This window comes from Hemicordylus capensis, chromosome 3 (genome assembly GCF_027244095.1).
Source record: "Hemicordylus capensis ecotype Gifberg chromosome 3, rHemCap1.1.pri, whole genome shotgun sequence".
NCBI classification, from domain to species: domain Eukaryota; kingdom Metazoa; phylum Chordata; class Lepidosauria; order Squamata; family Cordylidae; genus Hemicordylus; species Hemicordylus capensis.
In genome coordinates this window covers 147,682,204-147,701,588 of record NC_069659.1, presented here as the reverse complement: position 1 = coordinate 147,701,588, position 19,385 = coordinate 147,682,204, and the positions used below count along the sequence as shown (strand labels likewise).

The 19,385-nt window shown below is 43.4% G+C and overlaps 2 protein-coding genes across 8 annotated transcripts in view; one reads left to right on the top strand and one right to left on the bottom strand.

Annotated features, from left to right (window-relative positions):
- The window catches only part of ITGBL1 (integrin subunit beta like 1), a 287,462-nt gene extending 271,503 nt beyond the window's left edge, over positions 1-15,959 (top strand). The window contains exons 11-14 of one of the 3 annotated variants that reach the window (XR_008319981.1): positions 3,765-3,984; positions 8,864-8,896; positions 13,004-13,105; positions 15,826-15,959. Coding sequence is in view for 1 of the 3 variants with exons in the window: in XM_053311444.1 (XP_053167419.1) it covers positions 3,765-3,856 (92 nt within the window). In the remaining 2 variants the exon portion in view is untranslated. Of the gene's footprint in view, positions 1-3,764; positions 5,531-8,863; positions 8,897-13,003; positions 13,106-15,027; positions 15,181-15,825 lie in introns of those variants that run through there. The other 2 variants (XR_008319980.1, XM_053311444.1) reach the window with 2 other exon arrangements.
- The window catches only part of FGF14 (fibroblast growth factor 14), a 474,303-nt gene continuing 470,240 nt past the window's right edge, over positions 15,323-19,385 (bottom strand). For all 5 annotated transcript variants that reach the window (XM_053311447.1, XM_053311449.1, XM_053311450.1 and 2 more), the window contains one exon: positions 15,323-19,146. In XM_053311447.1, coding sequence (XP_053167422.1) covers positions 19,010-19,146 — 137 coding nt within the window. In that variant the 3' untranslated portion in view covers positions 15,323-19,009. The remainder of the gene's footprint in view (positions 19,147-19,385) is intronic.

Below are 19,385 nucleotides of genomic sequence, written 5' to 3'. Positions count from 1 at the left end.
ACTCCCCATTGCCCGCCTGGCCAGCCCCAAGGCCCCTCAGCCACTTGCCCTGTTCGCCGTCCTCCTGGCTGGCAATCTAAGCAGCCTGCAAGCTGCTAGAGCTCCTTCTCTCTCTGCCTCTCAGCTGACCAGCGGATGGGCGGGGCTTCCAGAGAGGCCTCCGTGTAGGCCTCGCTGAAGCCTGAAGTTCTCCAGGCAGCAAGGAAGGAAGGAGGCAGGCAGAGTGGCCAGTGCTGGCTGCCCTTACCCACCACAGTTCTCTGCGGACCCTCTGCCCAGCCCAGCCAGCCCAGCCTTTGCCAGTAATGGAGGTAGAATGTAAATTCCTTTTTGTGGTTAACCCACCCCCTCCCCCAGGATATATAGGGATCTGCTTGCCATAGGGCTTTGATATGGGAGTAGGGGAAGACTGAGAATTCTGTGAATAGTTAATTTAAAACAGATCTGAAAATTAGCTGGCTTAAAAAAAACCCCTAAAATGTCCTCTAAATGGCTTGTTTCATGGCAGAAAATTACAAAAACCTCTGGAACAAACAATATTATATTTCTATTCATTCATTCATTCATAAATGCACTTATGTTCAAGTTGTTTTGCAACCCAGAAGGTCTGAGTGAGAACTGTGAAGCATGTGTTGTGCTTTTATTTTATTTTATTTTTCTTTAGAAATGCCAAGCTGGTTGGACATGTCCAAAAACCTCACTCACACTATTTGCACTGTACGTCATCAGTCAGTATGATTCTGTAATGATATGAAATGTTAAGGAGGCCCTGCACATGCTGATTTGTCCCACACCCCACTAGGGATGACCCTGCTTCTGAGCACCTGCAGAGAGTGGTTTTAATCTCAGTACAGTGAGAGACCACAACCAGCCCTACTTCCACATTGGGGAGCAGGGAAAATGACTTTTAGGACAGACTAAGGCGTAACTTCAGGAGTTCCTTGAGCCCCGGCATGCCTCATCTATCTTAAAATTTTACCAAGAAGAGGCAGATTCCTCATTTTCCCCCCACCCGTTTTCTCCTGAGGAATGGTGCGAATTCTTGCTCTTTTCTCTATTTCTCCCCACCTATCTTCTTTGCTTCAGTGGGACTTAGTGGTCTCCTATAGGGAGTAAAATATGCTGGGAGCACAAATCAGTTTGGTTTGGTTTACATCCCTGAGTATGTGCAATCCTATATGCACTTACCAGGGAAGGATCTCAGACAGTTGAATGTTATGGACTTTATTTTTAATTAGACATGCTTTCTTTGCTAGTAAGTCCTCTAGGTTTCAATGAAATGTACTTCCAGCTAAATGTGGTTAGATTTGCTGCCTGAGGCTGCAGTTGTCCACACACTTAGCAATAGCAATAGCAATAGCACTTACATTTATATACCGCTCTATAGCCAGAGCTCTCTAAGCGGTTTACAATGATTTAGCATATTGCCCCCAACATTCTGGGTACTCATTTTACTGACCTCAGAAGGATGGAAGGCTGAGTCAACCTTGAGCCCCTGGTCAGGATCGAACTTGTAACCTTCTGGTTACAGGGCAGCAGTTTTACCACTGTGCCACCAGGGGCTTATCTGGGACTTTTTCACACAGCAGGCTTTACTGCAAGTTTACTGGGAAGCTTTACTGCGAAATTGAAGTTCCAAAGAATGAATCCACTCTTATTTGCTATCATAGTCCATAATCCACCATGAATCCACTCTTATTTGCTATCATAGAATCCACACTCAGAACACCTCAGAAACAACAGAACCCTGTACCCCATGGGTTAGAAACCCATGGGGGTGGTTGGCACCCTATGTGCACTACACCACCACTCGCTCTGGGCCACCCCAGCACCCCCAAAGTGCACTTATGGGGCTGCTGAAAGCTCCATTATTATACCTTATGAGGAAAAACCTTAAAGACGCGTAAACTTCAACAATTCACCAAAAATCAGCCCTCTGCACAAATCCTTTGAAAAAATTCAGGTAGCTTCCTTGCCCCTATCCGGCACTACCACAAACCCCACACCGCTCTAGGCCACCCCTTTCCCCCCTACGTGAAGCGATACACCCTCCAATATACCTAATGGGGGGAAACCTTAAAGACGCATAAAATTCAACAATTCACCAAAAATCAGCCCTTTGCCCAATCACTCTGCAATTGGGGTGGTAGCCTCCGCCCATAAGGCACTACCACACCACACCACTCTTTTGGCCCAGATCCCACATTATGCCCCCAATCTGCCCCAAAGACACTAAAACTTCAAAAATTCACCAAAAAATCAGCCCTTTGCCCAATCCCTCTGCAATTGGTGTGGCAGCCTCCACCCATTAGGCACTACCACCCCACCCCACTATTTTGCCCCTGGGATCCGAAATTTGAGTAGAAGAATTTCAGACCTTTTTGCATTGAAGTCAATGGGAGGCAAAAAGGCGGGAAATTCAAATAGACGTCAAAATCCGAAAATCCGAATATTCGGAGCTGAAACGGAGGTGATTCGGTTTGGCTACGAAAAATTTCGGAGGGCCAGAAGGGTGATTGGGTTCGGATCCGAATCACCCGAAATTCGCTATTTCGGGTACAGATTGGTCTGTACCCGAAACATTTTGCACATCCCTAGGTCTGAGCATGCCTACTCAAGCTAATTTGTATATACATGGCCCAGAAACAATAAATGTCAGGATTCTTTCCACATCTATCTATCTATCTATCTATCTATCTATCTATCTATCTATCTATCTATTTCTCTTAGGCGTATCTGTCGCTAATCCCATGCATGGCAGCTCTCTCAAGAGTTTGCGAGTAGCTGCCAGATAATGATGAGAATGGGCGGGTGGGGGGGGAATTGCTAGCCAAGAGAACAGCCGAGCAGGCAGCGGCAAGGACAGTGTAGCCTCACTCTCCAGCCCGCCTGCCTGACCAGATGCAAGAACAGCCTGCACTGGGGTCAAATGTGAAGATCGGGCAGGTGGTGGGCAGGCAGCAGAGAGGCCAGCACAGCCTCCATCTCTGGCCTGCCTGCCCGGCCAAATGCAAGGATGGCCCGCATTGAGACCAAATTTGAAGATCGGGCAGGTGGTGGGCAGGCAGCAGAGAGGGTGGTGCAGCCTCCCTCTCCGGCCTGCCTGCCTAGCCAAATGCAAGAACGGCAACGGCGGCAGCAGGCGGGCAGAAGAAAACGGCAGCGGTGGCAGGCCAGCGAAACTAGAGGCGCAGATGCTCTGTGCCCAGCCCAGCTGGTATATTTTATTACTGGGGTCTGTTGCAGATTCTGGATAATATGAACAGTGCAGGCAGCTGACGTTATATAACAATAAAGTTAGCAAATGGATTAATTAGAATGAAATGTATTTACGTGTGACATTTTTAGTTCTTTATGTTGTTTTGTGGGAGGAAAACTCTTCGCAATGGCCTATAAGGTAGAACTGGGGAGCACAGCTATTTACTTTGTTTAAAAAAGGTGCTGTGATGCCCATTTTCCATTCTAACTTGAACTACAGTATGAATGTTAAAGCTGCACCGAGGCAGCTGGATATAAACTCTGATGGCTTAATAATAACATTTACTGTTCTTGATTTTATATATATATATATATAAGCTGTTTGAAAGAGTGTGCTTTCCACGACTTTTTAATCAAATGTAAAACAAGTTCTGTCCAGCAAGAGAAATTGTGTACAGTGAAAATAAAGCTGTTTTATAGTGGTTTGTTACTTTCACAGAGCTACACATGTTTAATGCAGTACATTTCAATTATGGATAATTATAGCTTGTGTTGTTTTGTTCCAGGAAATGGTATATGTAGCTGTGGAAACTGTGAGTGCTGGGATGGCTGGACTGGAAATGCTTGTGAAATCTGGCTTGGGACAGAATACCCCTAACACTGACATGGAACACTGAAGCCTGAAGGATTTCTGGTTTGGTTTTCTTAAACTTAGGCTGCTAGAGTACTTACATGCAAGACAACCTTTAAAAAAAAATACACAAACCAACACACCACTAGAAATAAGTAAGCACAACAGAGTATGTTATTTTTAATGTCTGAACATGTGTCTGATGTCTTGATTCTGCTCCTAATGCAGTCAGTGGGAGCAGGATGAGGACCCCACCTCCAACGCCATCAAGATAGCATATATAAGTGCCACAAATAATCTTTGCTAGAAATTGCACAGACCAGAAGCATTGTATAATGTACTACTTGCTTAGTGAATTTCAGCTTCATTGTATAAAAAGAATTGTATTTGTATGAGAAGAGTTAAGCTGGTTCAGGAATATCTAAAAGATCCAAATCTGGGTGCCTCTGTGGCCCTGTTCAGATGTTATATTACCCATAGATGCTTACTCAGATGTGTCATCCATGGAAGCACCCTGTAACCCTGCCCCCATTCTAATGCCCACTGAAAGCCTCCCTCCTGCTCACCACAGTTAGAGCATTTGTGTGAGAAGACAAACTATGTCCTTGAGGAAAGATTCTCCCCTTGCTGGAGAGTCCCATCTCACAGGGAGGATCTCTCCCCAAATACAGTGTTTGTCTCCAGACAAATGCTGTGTGATGAACAGCGGGGACTGGGTTTCAGTGCATGTCAGCATGGGGCCATTGCTTACAACAGGGCCACACAACTTCAACCCTCCTGCTGATGTTGGACTACAACCCCCATCAGCTTTGACTATTGGTCATGGTGACCAGGAATGATGAGAGTTGTAGTTCAGCAACAGCTGGAGGGCCAAAGTTGTGCAGTCCTGGCTTACGGGCAAGCTTCTGTGGACGCTTTACCTGCACACAGTATCTGTGGATAATACAACACCTAAAAAGGACAGGTGAGTGTAAGGCAGGCCTTCTCAACTTAGACCCCCCCAGTTGTTTTTGGACTACAACTCCCATAATCCCCAGCCACAATGGCCAGTAGCCAGGGATCATGGGAGTTGTAGGCCAACATCTGCAGGAGGGTCACAGTTGAGCAGCCCTGGTGTGAGACATAATCTCTTTGACCTTGATAGTCACACACCACACCACACCCCATCCTTAGAAGCATCCTTTCACCTCTCCTACCATCTTTTCATAAGAAAATGCATGAGGAGGGATGGGGGAGAACAAAGGGCACGTGAAGTCTCTCTCTGCATGGTGCTGCTGCTTCTTTCCAGTGGACCTCAGTGGAACTGAACCTACTTGCCTTGTTTCCTACTCCTTTCTGAGAGTGTTAAAATGTGCCTCCCGTGTTAGTGGTTTTTGGCACATGTGACAAAACATTACATTGTTGCAGTGCTGGTCTGCACGGTGTCATTTGCCTTCCTCTCCTCTGCCCAACTTTGCCAATATAGCCATTCCGTCCTAAGCTGCTGAGCCATGTGATTTTGTGGACGATGTCATCACACTTCCTCTGCTAGGATGTCATCAGGAATGCTCATTAAAAAGCATCACATGGCTTGCCATAGCCAACAGAGCTAAATGGCAGTGTGGGTATATGAGGCTAAGAACCATGAAGGCAGAGAAGGAAGAAGAAAATGGCAAAAGCATTAGCAGCCAGGAGCTTATTCAGACAGTGACTTTACCGCAACTTTACTCTGGGAGGGTGGGTGGGTGTTCACATCGGCCAAATTTACCCAAAGTCCGTGCAATATTTCAGAGAGCACTTCAGGCATGATTCAGGCCCGAACTCACAGTAAAACCTTGCAGTGAATCCATGGTAAAGCCTGCTAAATGAAAAACCTCCAGGGTTTTTCATTTAGCACCAAACAGCCGTGGAACAATGCAAATGTTGGGCCAAGTGAGTTTTTAAAAGAGCAGTCTGTTCCGCTGCATCAAATGCATTGCTTTCAGAAAGAATGACAGAACCTTCAGTGTATGTAGATGTCTGTGCAGACATCCTTTGTGAGAACCTCTTTTCAGGCAAACAGAGGTGAAATGGCAACGGTGAGGCAGCAGCACATCTATTCAGACTGGATTGGGCTGTCTTTTCTCCACGCCACCGAAGACCTGAAAAGAAAAGGGCTGTAGTTTACAGATTAAAATGCACATGGCGAACTGGAGCAGCCCGGTACCACTTCCACGTGGAGACACAGACTGCCGGGAGGGATTTCAAAGCAACCTCCAGATGGCAGCTGCTTCATGGCACTAGCCCATGGCATTCGTTGAAGTAAAGTGCTGAGAGTGATTGAAGGGCCTCCAGTCTAGCTTCCGGCCAGGTCTAGCCACTCAGCCACCTCCCACAAATCAGCCCATGCTGTCCAGCCCACTGGGTACTGCTTACAGGGAAGAGATGACATGCAGAAAGCTTTAAATACCTCCCCATGATTGACGCAAGTCTGAGATGTTTGTGACTGCTTTCTAGAGTTCATAAGTGCTTAGGTGAAGTGGCAGAAAGCGCAAGAGATGCTGGGGGAAAGTTGTGCGGGGAACTTTCTAACACCAACCCATATTATCTGAATATGTGCCTAGCAGTATACTGATGAATCATTGCCAATTACATTATGTAACTGATTGTTTGCCTGCTCAAATAAGAAGATTGTCTGCAATATTATAATTCATGCTTTTATTTAGCTATTTTCGGAGTTTTTGCATTGATATAACTCAAAGGCCCTAGAACAAAATACTCCCAGGACATGTTCAGAATTCTGCTGAAGTCAGTGAAAATGAGAACTTTATGGTCAGGAGCTCCTCAGTGCAAAACCATACCTGAGCATTCTTTAGATGAAAAATACTTTTCAGTTTCCCCACCATTCATATAAAATTTCTGATAACAGCACCATAAACTAGACAGAGAGGCTCCTCACATGAGCAGCCCCTACTCGAGCTTGTACAGCCCGACCCAGGCAGGGCTGCTTGTGTGGAGTGCTGGGGATCAGTCCCGATCCTGGCCCTGCCCTATCAGATAGCCATAGGTTTTTACCCAGGCTTTTATTGAGGTAGAATGGCACTAGAGCATGTGGCAGCAGGGAAATCCCCAATGCACCATGCTCCTCACCTGTTGCATTGTGGGATGCGGGAGACTGCAGCCTGTTTGACCCCCGCCCCCCTCTCTGCTCCTGGAGCCATCTCACGCCACTTGTGTGGGCACGCAGTGATGGGGAGTCCAGGAGCAGTGCTGGTCATGCAGGAAGGCTACTGCCTTCTCCCTAGCCCACCCCAGGCTTGGTAAGTTCGGGTTCTGCATCTAGGGAAGATCCTTGCAATCTAGTTCTCCTGTGAGACTTTGATTGTTGTTCCTGCCACTACGTAGCCGAGTTGCACAGCTATTACAGATATATGCAATAGTCCACAGCTTCCATGTGTCCTCCAGGGTGGATTTAGATGCCTTCTCAGGCCCAATCCAGGTCTTGTTGTGCATAATGAATCACATGCGCTAGGGACTCTGGTAGGCTGAGACATCCCCACCTGTATCAAAAGGCACATCCAGCCAGTTCAAAGAAATGTATGGTGGCCTGTGTAGGGGTGCATATTTTAATACATGTCAAATCTGCCTTGCTGGATGGTGATGACAGATTGTCCTACTCATTTCCATGGAAGCAGCAACCCTGTGAGCACAACAGAATGTGCATGTGCACCTGGTTGCTGCACTGAGATGAAGATGAGGGAAGTCATTGTAAGGAGGAGTTCCATAAGTTTGACAAGAGGGTGAGCCTAGGCTCACTAGAGAGGCCACAACTAAGTGGCGCTGCGGGGAAATGCTTGACTACCAAGAAGAAGGTTGCCGGTTTGAATCCTTGCTAGTACTATATCGGTCAGCAGCGATATAGGAAGATGCTGAAAGGCATCATCTCATACTGCATGGGAGGAGGCAAGGGTAAACCCCTCCTGTATTCTACCAAAGAAAACCACAGGGCTCTGTGGGCGCCAGGAGTCGAAATCGACTTGATGGCACATTTTACCTTTACCTCTCTGTGTGTAACTCATTTGCCATAAATCCATTTGCTCCAGAGCTTCATGTGAATGAAGTCCTGGAACTTGCCATGAAGCTTGATGGGTGTAAGTTCTATGAACTCATACGCAACAAGCTCCATTAAACTGTAGTGAGCAATGTCATCTACTGTATATATATATAAATAAAAGTAAAATCTAGAAATGAAAAGTAAACTCTGCATGTAGGCTAAGGGCATAGGCAGAACTGCTGGGGATTTCCACCTGCTCAAATACAACGGGCTTCATGTCCTCCTGACCTATCAAAAAGGTACTCATGTTCTTATTAGAAAAACAGAATATCCATCAATGTTACCTGATAAGTTGCAGTAGCTAGAAACTTGATCTGGATTTAACCACACAGACTTGATGATCTGAATCCCACCATCCCTTCATGCTACAGAGCTAAATGGCCAAGTCTCATAACCATAACTGGTTCATAGTTTAGCTTGGTGATATGAAAGGGCTATCACAGGCATACAAATGTACCAGTTATCCCTGAAACGGAGGTTATGCAGAAGGGGTCTTATCACTTGATACTCTGGGCTCAGTGGATCACATGAACTCACCCTGAATAGCATGACATCAGGCCTGAACACCAAGCAAAACTGGGCTTGCTTGTGTTGTGTCCTGCCACATGCTTGAACATCTGCCCGTGTTTGCAGTCCCAAATAGGCAGCGAAACCCAGTGGTTTAATTTGTCCCTTGCTCGTCTGCCATCAAAGATGAATAAGCTGTGTTTAGTTTGGCAGGTCACAGGATTTGCTCATCTGGCATAACATAAACAAAAAGAGTAAATACATAGTTACTATTGAATCATTACTTAGTTATTATATATTGATAACCTTGTCGTGTTATGTAAGGAATACTTGCTTCATGAACTAAAGCACATGAACATTTGTGGGAATGGCCTTCAGCAAGCCTTTTGGATGCACCTGATGTTTCAATACAGGCTATATCATTGATCATTGTATTCACCAAATTACTTTTTCAGTGGAAGAAGCTGAAGATCAGCCAAAGGAGGCAGGTCAGTTATTTAGAACATGGAAATATAACCAACTAAAATATTATTTATAAGAGGAAATACAAATAGTCAATGTTAGGAACAAAATGTTTTATTTTGATTTTAGTGGTGAAATGCTGCTCAGTGTGGAATTCACATTGAATTATGAAAAATGCACAGCTCTTGGGGAGGTCCCTGCTTTATTTACATAGAATCACTTTTTGAACATGGAGATTTGGCAGCCCTTTAGTTCCTTGGAGAAAACAAAATTACAGACATTTCCTTTTTAAAAAATGCTTACATTTGTGAAAATGGTGGTCAAGCAATTGCTTAAATTTTGCGGGGTGGGGTGGGATGGGGGAACACTGTATTCAAATATGAAAGCTTAATATATTAGTTTATTGCAACATAAATGTCCATATTCAGCTTTTTGGATTGACTCATTACTCAGAAGGAAGGAAAGACCAATTGCAAAATATATATATTCATAATTAGCATAGAAACCTGGTTTCTTTTTGTAGAGAGAGCATATGCTGTTTAAATAGGAAAATGCTACTGTAAAGAATGCTACAGTATATATTTCAAGTGTGGAACTGCAGTAGGAGAGCAGCATTTCCAGGATCTGAAACATCCCTTCCTCCTCCCCGCCACCAAAACACAGCTCATGCTTCATATGACATACCTCTTATCAGAGCCTGTATACACAGGGACACAGTAGTACAGTGACCGCTAAATGTCTGTGCATAATTTAATCACAGGAGTTATGTGCATGCATAATCAAGCAAATATTCCCCAAAGCTTACCTATGCCATCTTTAATGTCCAGACATTGCACTTTCAAAATGTATTGATAGAGTTTCATCAGAAGATTGCAATACATTAGCAGAATTGTGGTTATTTTGATTAGAGATTGTAAAATATTTCTCGAGGCTAGATGTGTGGCTTTTGTAGGCTCCTTGCAATTGGAGTGGTCATCTAGCATGTGCTGGCCTTATTTATGTAGAAGAACAGTGCAGAATAGAATGAGCATAGCTTGATGCATATGTTAGTATGGGAGAATTGTTGCTACCTCCCTGTAGCTGGATCTAAGTGATGCTTTCATGACAGAATTGTGTGGGATGGCTGCTCATGTGAGAATCATCCCATCAGCACTGCACCTCCCTATGGGCAAGCAGTTGAAAATAGGGTCTGAAAATAAATGTACTTCTTTATTGGTAACAATGATATAGCTGATCAAGATTGGCTCTTATCCCAAACCATAGAAAAGCATGAGGTCATTCACATGACTGGGCGGGCGAGGTTGCAGGCAGGTGTGTGTGTGTGTGTGTGTGGTGGGGGTGGGAGGCTGGTTGTACTCACCTTACTCCCAGACACACGCTGGACTCTTGCTGGGAGAGTGGACCACACTCCCAGCCGATCCATGCTACATCCCGCAGCGCAGAGCTCTAAAGGCTGGGATGCATCAGATATCCCGCAATGCACTGTGTGACATGCACAATGCATTTGGAGATTTCCCCAAGAGATGGGAGCTCTAGGTGCCCATCTCTGTGTCTAATCCCGGTGATTCTCATGTGCAGCCTAACCCAGGCTTGCACTCCCGAGGCTAGATTAAGGTGAGCGTGAGAATAGCCTCCATGTCTTATTCTTGTTTTATAAAAGGGAATGTTCCCTGGCTTTCCATAGTGCATAGAGTTTGCTCACCTTCTTATAGCAAAGCTTGGGGAGTTTCTTGCATGGTCTTCCATATACGCATGAAACTCACTGGCTTGTGGCCTTCTAATATATATCACAGTGTGTGTGTGTTAGAAGCTGCAAAAGGCCTTGGGCTAGGAAACATCTCACCAATCACCATTATTTTTATTCCAAGGTACTAGTTCCAAGGTCTGAAATAAAAAAAATCAATAAAAGTGACAGACAAGGGAGGATGGAATTCTTGCATAAAAGCATCAACTGCTTCCAGAGGCACCTGGTGGGCCACTGTGTGAAACAGGATGCTGGACTAGATGGGCCTTGGGCCTGATCCAGCAGGGCTGTTCTTGTGTTCTTAAAAGCTAAACCCACATTTACTCTCCTTTTGGAGGTCATTAAGTTCAGTCATAATTCATCAGAAACTGCAGAGAACCCCATACAGAGTTAGGCATGCCTAAACCCAGTGGCTGGCATCCTGACTATGCCGCTAGTAGTACCCCGGGAAGACATGCCTGTGCCACGGAAGGCTTCCAGAGTCACAACATGGAATGAGCAGGGTGAGGGTGGGCAATTTTTGTCTGTCTCTACTTCCCCTGGAAGTGTCCTGTTCCACCCAAAAATATGTCCCATAGGGCTGCATGACCCTCAGGGCCATAGTTTTGGCTGGTGCTGGGCATTTCCAAGGGAAGCGCAGATCAACAAAAAGCACTTACCCACTTGTGTGTGCTCTATGCTGGGGAGCTAAGACAACTCTCTGTAGTGCAGGCACGTCTTCCTGGTGTGCTGCCGTTGGCACAGTCAAGATGTCATCCAGTGTTCTTAGTGAGCTTAGGTATGCCTAACTCTGCATAGAATTGAGCGGCAGGCCCATATTGCCTATTAGTGCAATCTGGTAAATAGCTGAGCACTTATTTTGTCATCATAGGGACCTTTCAACCATTTACAGGATTATATGACATGCAAGTATATTCCTTTCTAACATGTTGGAGAGTGGCATATTCTTATATGGTAGCAGCTATTGTGAGCCTTATCCCTCATTCGTCTCCCTACCTTCAGGTAGCAATGTGTTTAGACTGCAGAGGAATGTGGGACGCAGGTGTGCAGTGTCCCAGCACTGCTCTTTGTATTAATAAGGACTAGGGAAAGGCTGCCCCAATCAAGAGCAAACAAAGAACAGTCACAAACCACAAAAGTGGGTTTCCCCACAGAGGGGAACATGCCCCAAAGTGTGAGCAATTAATTAATCCCATTTGCAATATACTAAGAAAGAATTATATTTCCCATAGAACAGCAATTTCAGCTTGCAACACAGTGGGATGAATGATCTGGAGTAGAATACAGATTACCCTAAGGATTTTTTTTGGGGGGGTGGGGTACTTTTGTGGTTTGCCACTTTGGTTTGTGCAAATGTTGCTTTTCTCCAGCCTTCTGATTAAGAAGCTGCACAGTGAAGCAAGGAAAGGAACGAGAGAGTGTGAATGCTGCCAAGAAAGTGTACACACGTCCCAGCCTTATTTGGCCATATGTTTTGTGGACAGATGGATAATGAAACCTGCTGTCCAGCAAGGAACCAAATGGACATCATATTCCTCCTCCTGAAAACCTACCTTACCATAGGCAGTACAATTTTCTCTTCTATGACATTTACAGTAATTGCACCTATAGACCTGTTAAGCAATGGCACTGTAAGGAGTATTGTCCTTGGCCATATATTTTGATGTATTGTACATATAGGGACCTAACCCAGGCTTGATGCTTTAATATGCTTTCTCTTTACTTTGGCAGCGACATTTTACTTGACATCGACTCTGCAATGTGCATTTTTATTAGGGAATCGCACACCAATTTCAAAATACAGCTCTTAGAACTGATTAAAATGCTCAGGAAAAATTAGTGGCAAATCTCCTGAAAAGTATAGGTGGAAGATTGCTTATTTGAATGTTCCCTGACAAAAACTCCTTGCATCTAGAATGCTAGCACACTAAGGAGATGGCTAATCTAGATGCTTTCCCTGACATGCTAGCTTTTCATGTTCAATGATGTTTCACATATGGGAATATTAAGCTATGTATATGGAAATGCTTTCAAAATTCAGTCAAAATGGATGTCAGTCAATCATTCTATATACTATCACCATAGATTTGGGGGTGGGCTTTTGGGGAGAACTTCCTGGCCACAGAAGGTAACTGGAGGCATCCTTCTGAAGGACCCGTAGCACCTGGCCACGGTCTGGTGTGCTAAAGTAAGGTGATGTTAGTTTATCAATATGCCAGGCTCAACAGGGGTTCCAGATCTGAAAATAGTGAAGGTTTCCTAGATTATTTCTGAACATACAGTGAGCTTCTGGCAAAACAGTCTCTGGTAGGGGCACATTTTTTTCTGGGTCAGAAATGATAGTGTTTTTCCATCCATCCCTACATGGTCTCCCACTTGTCTGCTGCAGGATAGAGACACTAACTACATATGAGACAGGCATCCCGTGATCTGAACTCCCAACATCTTCCATACTTCAAAACAGTCATTGAGAGCTGCTAATTTGATCAAGGTATTTAACTTGTCCCTAAATACTATTTTCCTGCTCTAAATGGCTTGCTTGTAGCCTCACGAGGTGGGAAATACAGAGGATGACATCTGACTAGCAAAGCATTTTAGCTAACATGTGGGCTAGCACAAGACTGTTGTGCTGGCTAGTTGCCCAAAGTCTGGAGCCTGCATTCCAGATCAGTGTTGCACTAGCACAAACACTTTTGCACTAGCACAACAAGGTGTGCAACTTGTGGCACACCTCAAACATTGTGCTGGAAACCTTTGCGCAAGAGCACAGTCCAGAGAATCCTTGTAACTCCACGCAGTTATGTGAACCTCTTGCACTAACCCAAGTGTTTTGTTAGTCTGGATGTCAGCCAAAGGTTATACAGGAAGAAGAGCTGAACATCACTCGCTAATCAAATCAGCAGGTTCTCACAGGGGCTTTGAAGCAAAGATAAATCACAGATCTCCTGCATAACAGAGAGGCTGTTCTCACACACAGGCAAAACTGGGCTAAGGAAGCCCAGCCTGGTTTTGCCTGCATGTGAGAAGCTCCGGAAGCTGCATGGCTCCTGGCAGCAGCATGGGGGCAAACCCTTTAGGGAGCCCCAGCTGTTAGCCAGGGTTAAGGGCACGAGTGTGCTCTCTCACCCCTGGGTAACTGATTGTATGTCAGTGCTGCATGACTCTGTGTGGCACTTACATATGAGTAGCCTCCCAGCCTGCACCACTCACTCCCATGGTGTATTATGGGAGTTCCAGGGGCCTCCTGGCCCCCAAACCCCCCAGCTGCCAGTAGCAGCCGGTGAAAGTCTGTGTGTGTGTGACCTGCTTGCCCAGCTAGAAGAAAAGGATCATCTGTGGGAGAGGTTAGCATTTTGAGGGAGAAAGGAGCCAGTGTGGTGTAGTGGTTAGAGTGCTGGACTAGGACCAGGGAGACCCGAGTTCAAATCCCCATTCAGCCATGATACTAGCTGGGGGACTCTGGGCCAGTCACTTATCTCTCAGCCTAACCTACTCCAAAGGGTTGTTGTGAGGAGAAACCTAAGTATGTAGTACACTGCTCTGGGCTCCTTGAAGGAAGAGCGGGATATAAAATGTAAAATAAATAAATAAATGGCTCATCGTTTGGTCTTCAACCAAATGCTTCTTTTAAAAAAAATGCTTTCATTGGCTCTGAATATTTGCATTAAACTTTCTGGAATAAATATATATTTGCCTGGAAACAGTCACGCATTCATTTCTACTTCATCTAATGCTAGACTGTAGTGGCTAGTGACAGTTTGCCCCATATGTGTAAAAAGAAGGGGGGGGGTTACAAAGAAAACACTTTATGACAAGAAATCATTTAAATGAATGTTTTGCTACAGGGTGAGATCATTCTAAAGAATGTATTTGGATGCAGAAAAATGTGTAATAACAATCCTTTTTAATGCCAGTTTAAAAGTAATTTCAAGAACAGGAGATGCAAAAGTGTAAAGTCAGATGTTAGGTCCCTATAGAATGTGTGAGTGTTGGTGTACTACTAATAACGTCTGCTTTGTTGACAGAACAAAAATGTCAGAACATTGATAGCAAGAGATTGATTTGTTTATGCATTTATACAAGGTATAAAGATTTGTAGTGAGAGTAAAAGTAAACTTTCCATTTTGATGCTTATAGGGCATGGTTAGTGTTCAAACGCTACAGCAGTCCACCAACTAGATAAGATGTTCCCAATCTGTGGCCCTCCAGATGCTGCTGAACCATAATGCCCATCACCCCCAGCCATAATTTATTGTGGCTGGGGATGATGGGAGTTGTAGTTCAGCAACATTTGGAGGGCCACAGGTGGCAAACCCCTAACCTAGATCCAGTGATGGCACTTTTGGGTATGTGAGCTTTTATGAATGCATGGAGCTCCTTCATCTAAAATGCCTTCCTCATTTATCTAAGCAGAAGAAACTCACTCTGTCAGCTTGAATGAGACAACATATACAAGCAATCCATGAGTTTGCACACAGATCTCTGGATCAAGGTGAACTACTGTTTGAATTCATACTGGGGTTAGCACGCTATCTATCATGATCATATTTGCTCATTGCTGGTAACTGTTTCCTCTTGGTTCCACTCTGCAACCCATTTGGGGATAAAGCTAAAGCCAACAAAAGAAAGATAACAAAACATGCAAACTGAAGGGAGACTGTTGAGACTCAAAACATATGGTGTACATGGAAGTACAACACACACAATCTGTAAATACAAATTGATTCCATCAGGTTTACTGTACAGTTCTTTAGTAAGTAACAGACAGTTGGAAAGGAAGTTTCACTTGACAGCAAAATTAATTGGAGAGGGAACAAAATGGTGTCATCTTGTCCTGGAAAACAGCAAGAGAGGTAATATATCAAGGAGCTAAAATTTTCTTTGGCATGGTCAAGGGGAGAAAGAATTGAATTTTGCCAAACTATGTACATGGTATTTTGTTATACTGCAGCCAATGCAATGTTACTTTGCACAATCTTTTTTTAAAATATAAATGGTTTGTTTTGTTTTGTTTCAATATGCCTTCATATAAATATTTTATTCAATATGTTGCATCTGTGTATACAACAAAATGGTAATAAACACAAACTGTACAATGCAGACAAACGTGTTGCTTATATGTATGTCAGCTAAGTAGTACATACCAACAGGTCTGATACATATAGCCTACTACATGCAGTTCATCATTACCATCCTCTTCCCATGCAACAGATAAGACAAGAGACAAACTTAAAGGAGTAACCAAAGCACAAGGAACAAAGAACTCTCTCCTCGATGTTGAAATGAATTATCAAAGAAACTGTTGTAACACCTTCCCGGTCAGAAAAGTAAACGCCCATGGAAACAATCTGTGTAGATGATGATGACCAAAAGAGTGTATGTGTATGTTCTGCTTGCAGTAGAGTAATAAGCATTTACAAAAATAAAGTCAACCTTACAATTATATTAACTAGTCAATTGATTGGCACTGCAATACAAATCCCAGGGTACATGGATGTGGGGCAAAAGATATGGATCCCAGTTTGCAGACTTTGATTGTGTCCCAAAAGCTTCTCCATGCATAGAAAGGTCAGGAATAGCCACCACAACAAGTGTTCCCTGTAGAATGGGCTTAAAGGGTTATGCTTCCGTGGGAGCAATCTGGGTTAGGATACAGCTGGGGTAGAAATGTTTCCTTCTCTGACCTAATCAAATTACTTACATGAATTGATAATACACTATCCTTTCTCTTTTGCTCCCTTCTCAACTCTGAAAGCATTTGCAAATTCCAAGTCTGATCCTCTCCCACCTCCAAACACCTCTATGAAATTGTTTCCAAAAGGTTTAAAAAAGATACTTTTCACATTTTTATTTTTTATTTTGCTTTCCTGTTCCAGAACTTTCCAGAATGTTTAGCTTTAGTTGTGCAGTACAGAAACTTAATTCTCAAGTTAAAGTTCAAGCAGGCAGGCTGCAGGAGCTGGGGCACCAGAGAAAAACAACACATTTCACAAGTGAAGGTAAAATGAGAACAGTTGGGAGACCTGGGCAGAGACCTTCAGTTTCAGGGTTACTGCACAGCCTCTGTGCATTAACAGACCAAGCCACTTGATGATCCCTGAACTGAACATCCAATACATTGAAGGGGGTAGCAAGTTGCTCCTCCCCCCGCCCTGTGGTGGTGAAGGACCCTGACAAAAGGAAAATAGGCTTCTTCATGAGAGGATTATCAGAGAAATTTCTTCCCTAGAAGCCATTGAGTGAAGGGGTAGGAAGGACTTATTTTTGCATACTTGTTTTCAGTGCTTCAAAATATCTCTATCGTTTTCTTTGTCTTTGTCGTGTTAAATACTTGTAAATTGAACATACTGTGTGTGCTTCATTGATCTGGTTGAAAAGAACCAACTTGTCTCTTGCCTTAAATGAAAATGAAATGCAAATTAAACAGTCAAAATAATCACTTTGTATATTTCTAATTAAGCAGCTTTACATAACCTACTTGGACATACTGTATGGACATACTGTATATTGTCTACTTATTAAAATAGAAGCCCATATGAAAATCTGGTAAGCATCCAGAGATAATCAAACTATAGCCACCTAAGCAAGCTGGCAATGTGAAAAGATCATAATGGGTAATAATGTAAACCAATTTTTAAAAGCCATTCTGAAAATACAGTCTCAGAAATGAAATGAGAAACAAAGTACCCTTAAACTTGAAAATGAACACCTTGTAGTCTCATACGTGGTTTTCCAGAACTGAGGTACATTTTGGTCCATATCGTGCCTTCTGTTTTTGTAACTTCTAATAAGTGCTTACAAACTTGTTACCTGCTTGTTTAATGTTTTACAGCATTTTTGTTCTGTCTTCTAAGACTCTTATGGGCCATTGTCCTTTAAATTCTTCAACACTCTAAACTGATATCCAGGAAACGTCAACAGTATTTTTTGTTTATTAAGCAACTGAATGATAAAAGTTCTTGGCCTTGTAATCATATTAGGATTTTCCTAGGTTTATGTAGTACAATGGAAAGAATACTGAGATCAAGGCAAGGCACCGTAAACCTAGCAATTTGGTGGGCATATATTATTCTAAGAAGCTCAACTGGAAAGATGTGATGCCAGGGTAATGGTGAAATAATACATAAGAGTATTTAACTCTGCATGCTGATCTTTTAAAAAAGAAACACAAAGGAACTCTTTAAATATGTCCTGTTTAAAAACTTCCCTCCTTTTTTTTTTGAACACTGAAAATATTAAAGTATATTTTGTAACTACCCTTTGCATCGGTGCTGCAAAAAAGAACACAACAACTTCCTTGCCCATGCTTTGCTGAGTAAGAGAGTGGACTACAGCCAAAAATAAAGATGGGATTACGTTCCATTCATTAAAAAGAGGAAAAGGATTCTATCTTTTGGAAATGGACTTAGGTAGCGCAATTCTCATTCATCTTAATTCTTGTTTTTGACTTCCAAATAATGAGGACTAGTAGATGAAAAATGAGCCTTAATTCAGGCCTACAAGGCCTACAGAGTTCTTTTGACCCACTTTCCCAAAAATGTGTGGGTCTTGCTCACTGGGCAAGGCAAATGTTACCATTACCAGTAAGCCTGTGATATGTATAAAACACACACACGCACACAAAAAGAAACTGCCAGGGGGATGTCAAACATTGGCCTCAAGGGATTGTTGACTGGCCATGTTTGATGCTTTTTCCTCCACAGTAATGCCAACCTCAGGAGTGCACGAAAGTGTATTCACATCAAATCCCCATTTGTAACTCTGAGACAATGATTTTATTCTTTTATCATTCCTATAGGGTTTCGAAGGCTCCCCTGATTCCCTGATTGCTTTTCAAAACTAAGCCACCAGCAACATCTAAATCTGAGAGAAACACAATCCCTGCAAAGGAGAGACAGACAGCGGAGCGAGCAGCCTCGTAAAAAAGGGGGGAAGGAGAGAAATCCATAATAGCACAGGTTTACAGCATCTATCTAGAAATTACTTGATATAATTTTGTGTGCTACAAAATTGAACTTAAAACACATGGGTTTCCTGGACTCAAAAGGGGGATTATGGGTAACTGTCAGCAGGCAGGATATCAAGTGTACTTGTGAAGTATGTCATTCACATGAGGTGTCACAGTCACAGAAAAGATATTAAAAAGGCATTCCATATCTGGTAGGGCATTCCATGGTCTGAGTTCAGCTGGTTATCCAGGTGTCTTCTTTGCTGTGGGAGGAGTTACAGGTTGAGATTTATCCGTTTGCAATAACCTAGTGTGGACCGAGGGAAGAGCAAGCATTTGCTTGCCTCCAGCTGATCCGCAGACACCAGAGTGAGACAGTCTTGCAAGGATAAAGTGCTCAGCTGTACTTAGAGAGCTCAATAAGTCACAATACCCATGAGGATCTGGCTATGTTGTCTTACTCTTGTTAACTGGTTTGCCTCCATTCATTATTGCCGATGCACTTGTGCTTTTACTTGGAGTCACCCCAGCCTTTGGCACTGTTTCTCCAACGTCATGCAAAGATGGTTCTCGATACATGGCAACTGCATGGGAAGTCAGCAGAGAAATGGAGAGAAGAGAAGAGAGGAGGGTAAGTTAAAAAAGAAGTCCCAGCAAACATCATTTCAGCAATTGGTGACAACAATTATTTCCCAAGGAAACATTTCAGCTCCTCAGTTCATCTTTATCTGTGACTGTGAATTGCTGCTACTATTTTTTCAACAAAGGAAATAAAAAAGGAACGTATCTTTGTCTTCCATAATTTATTCTTTCTACTGTATGT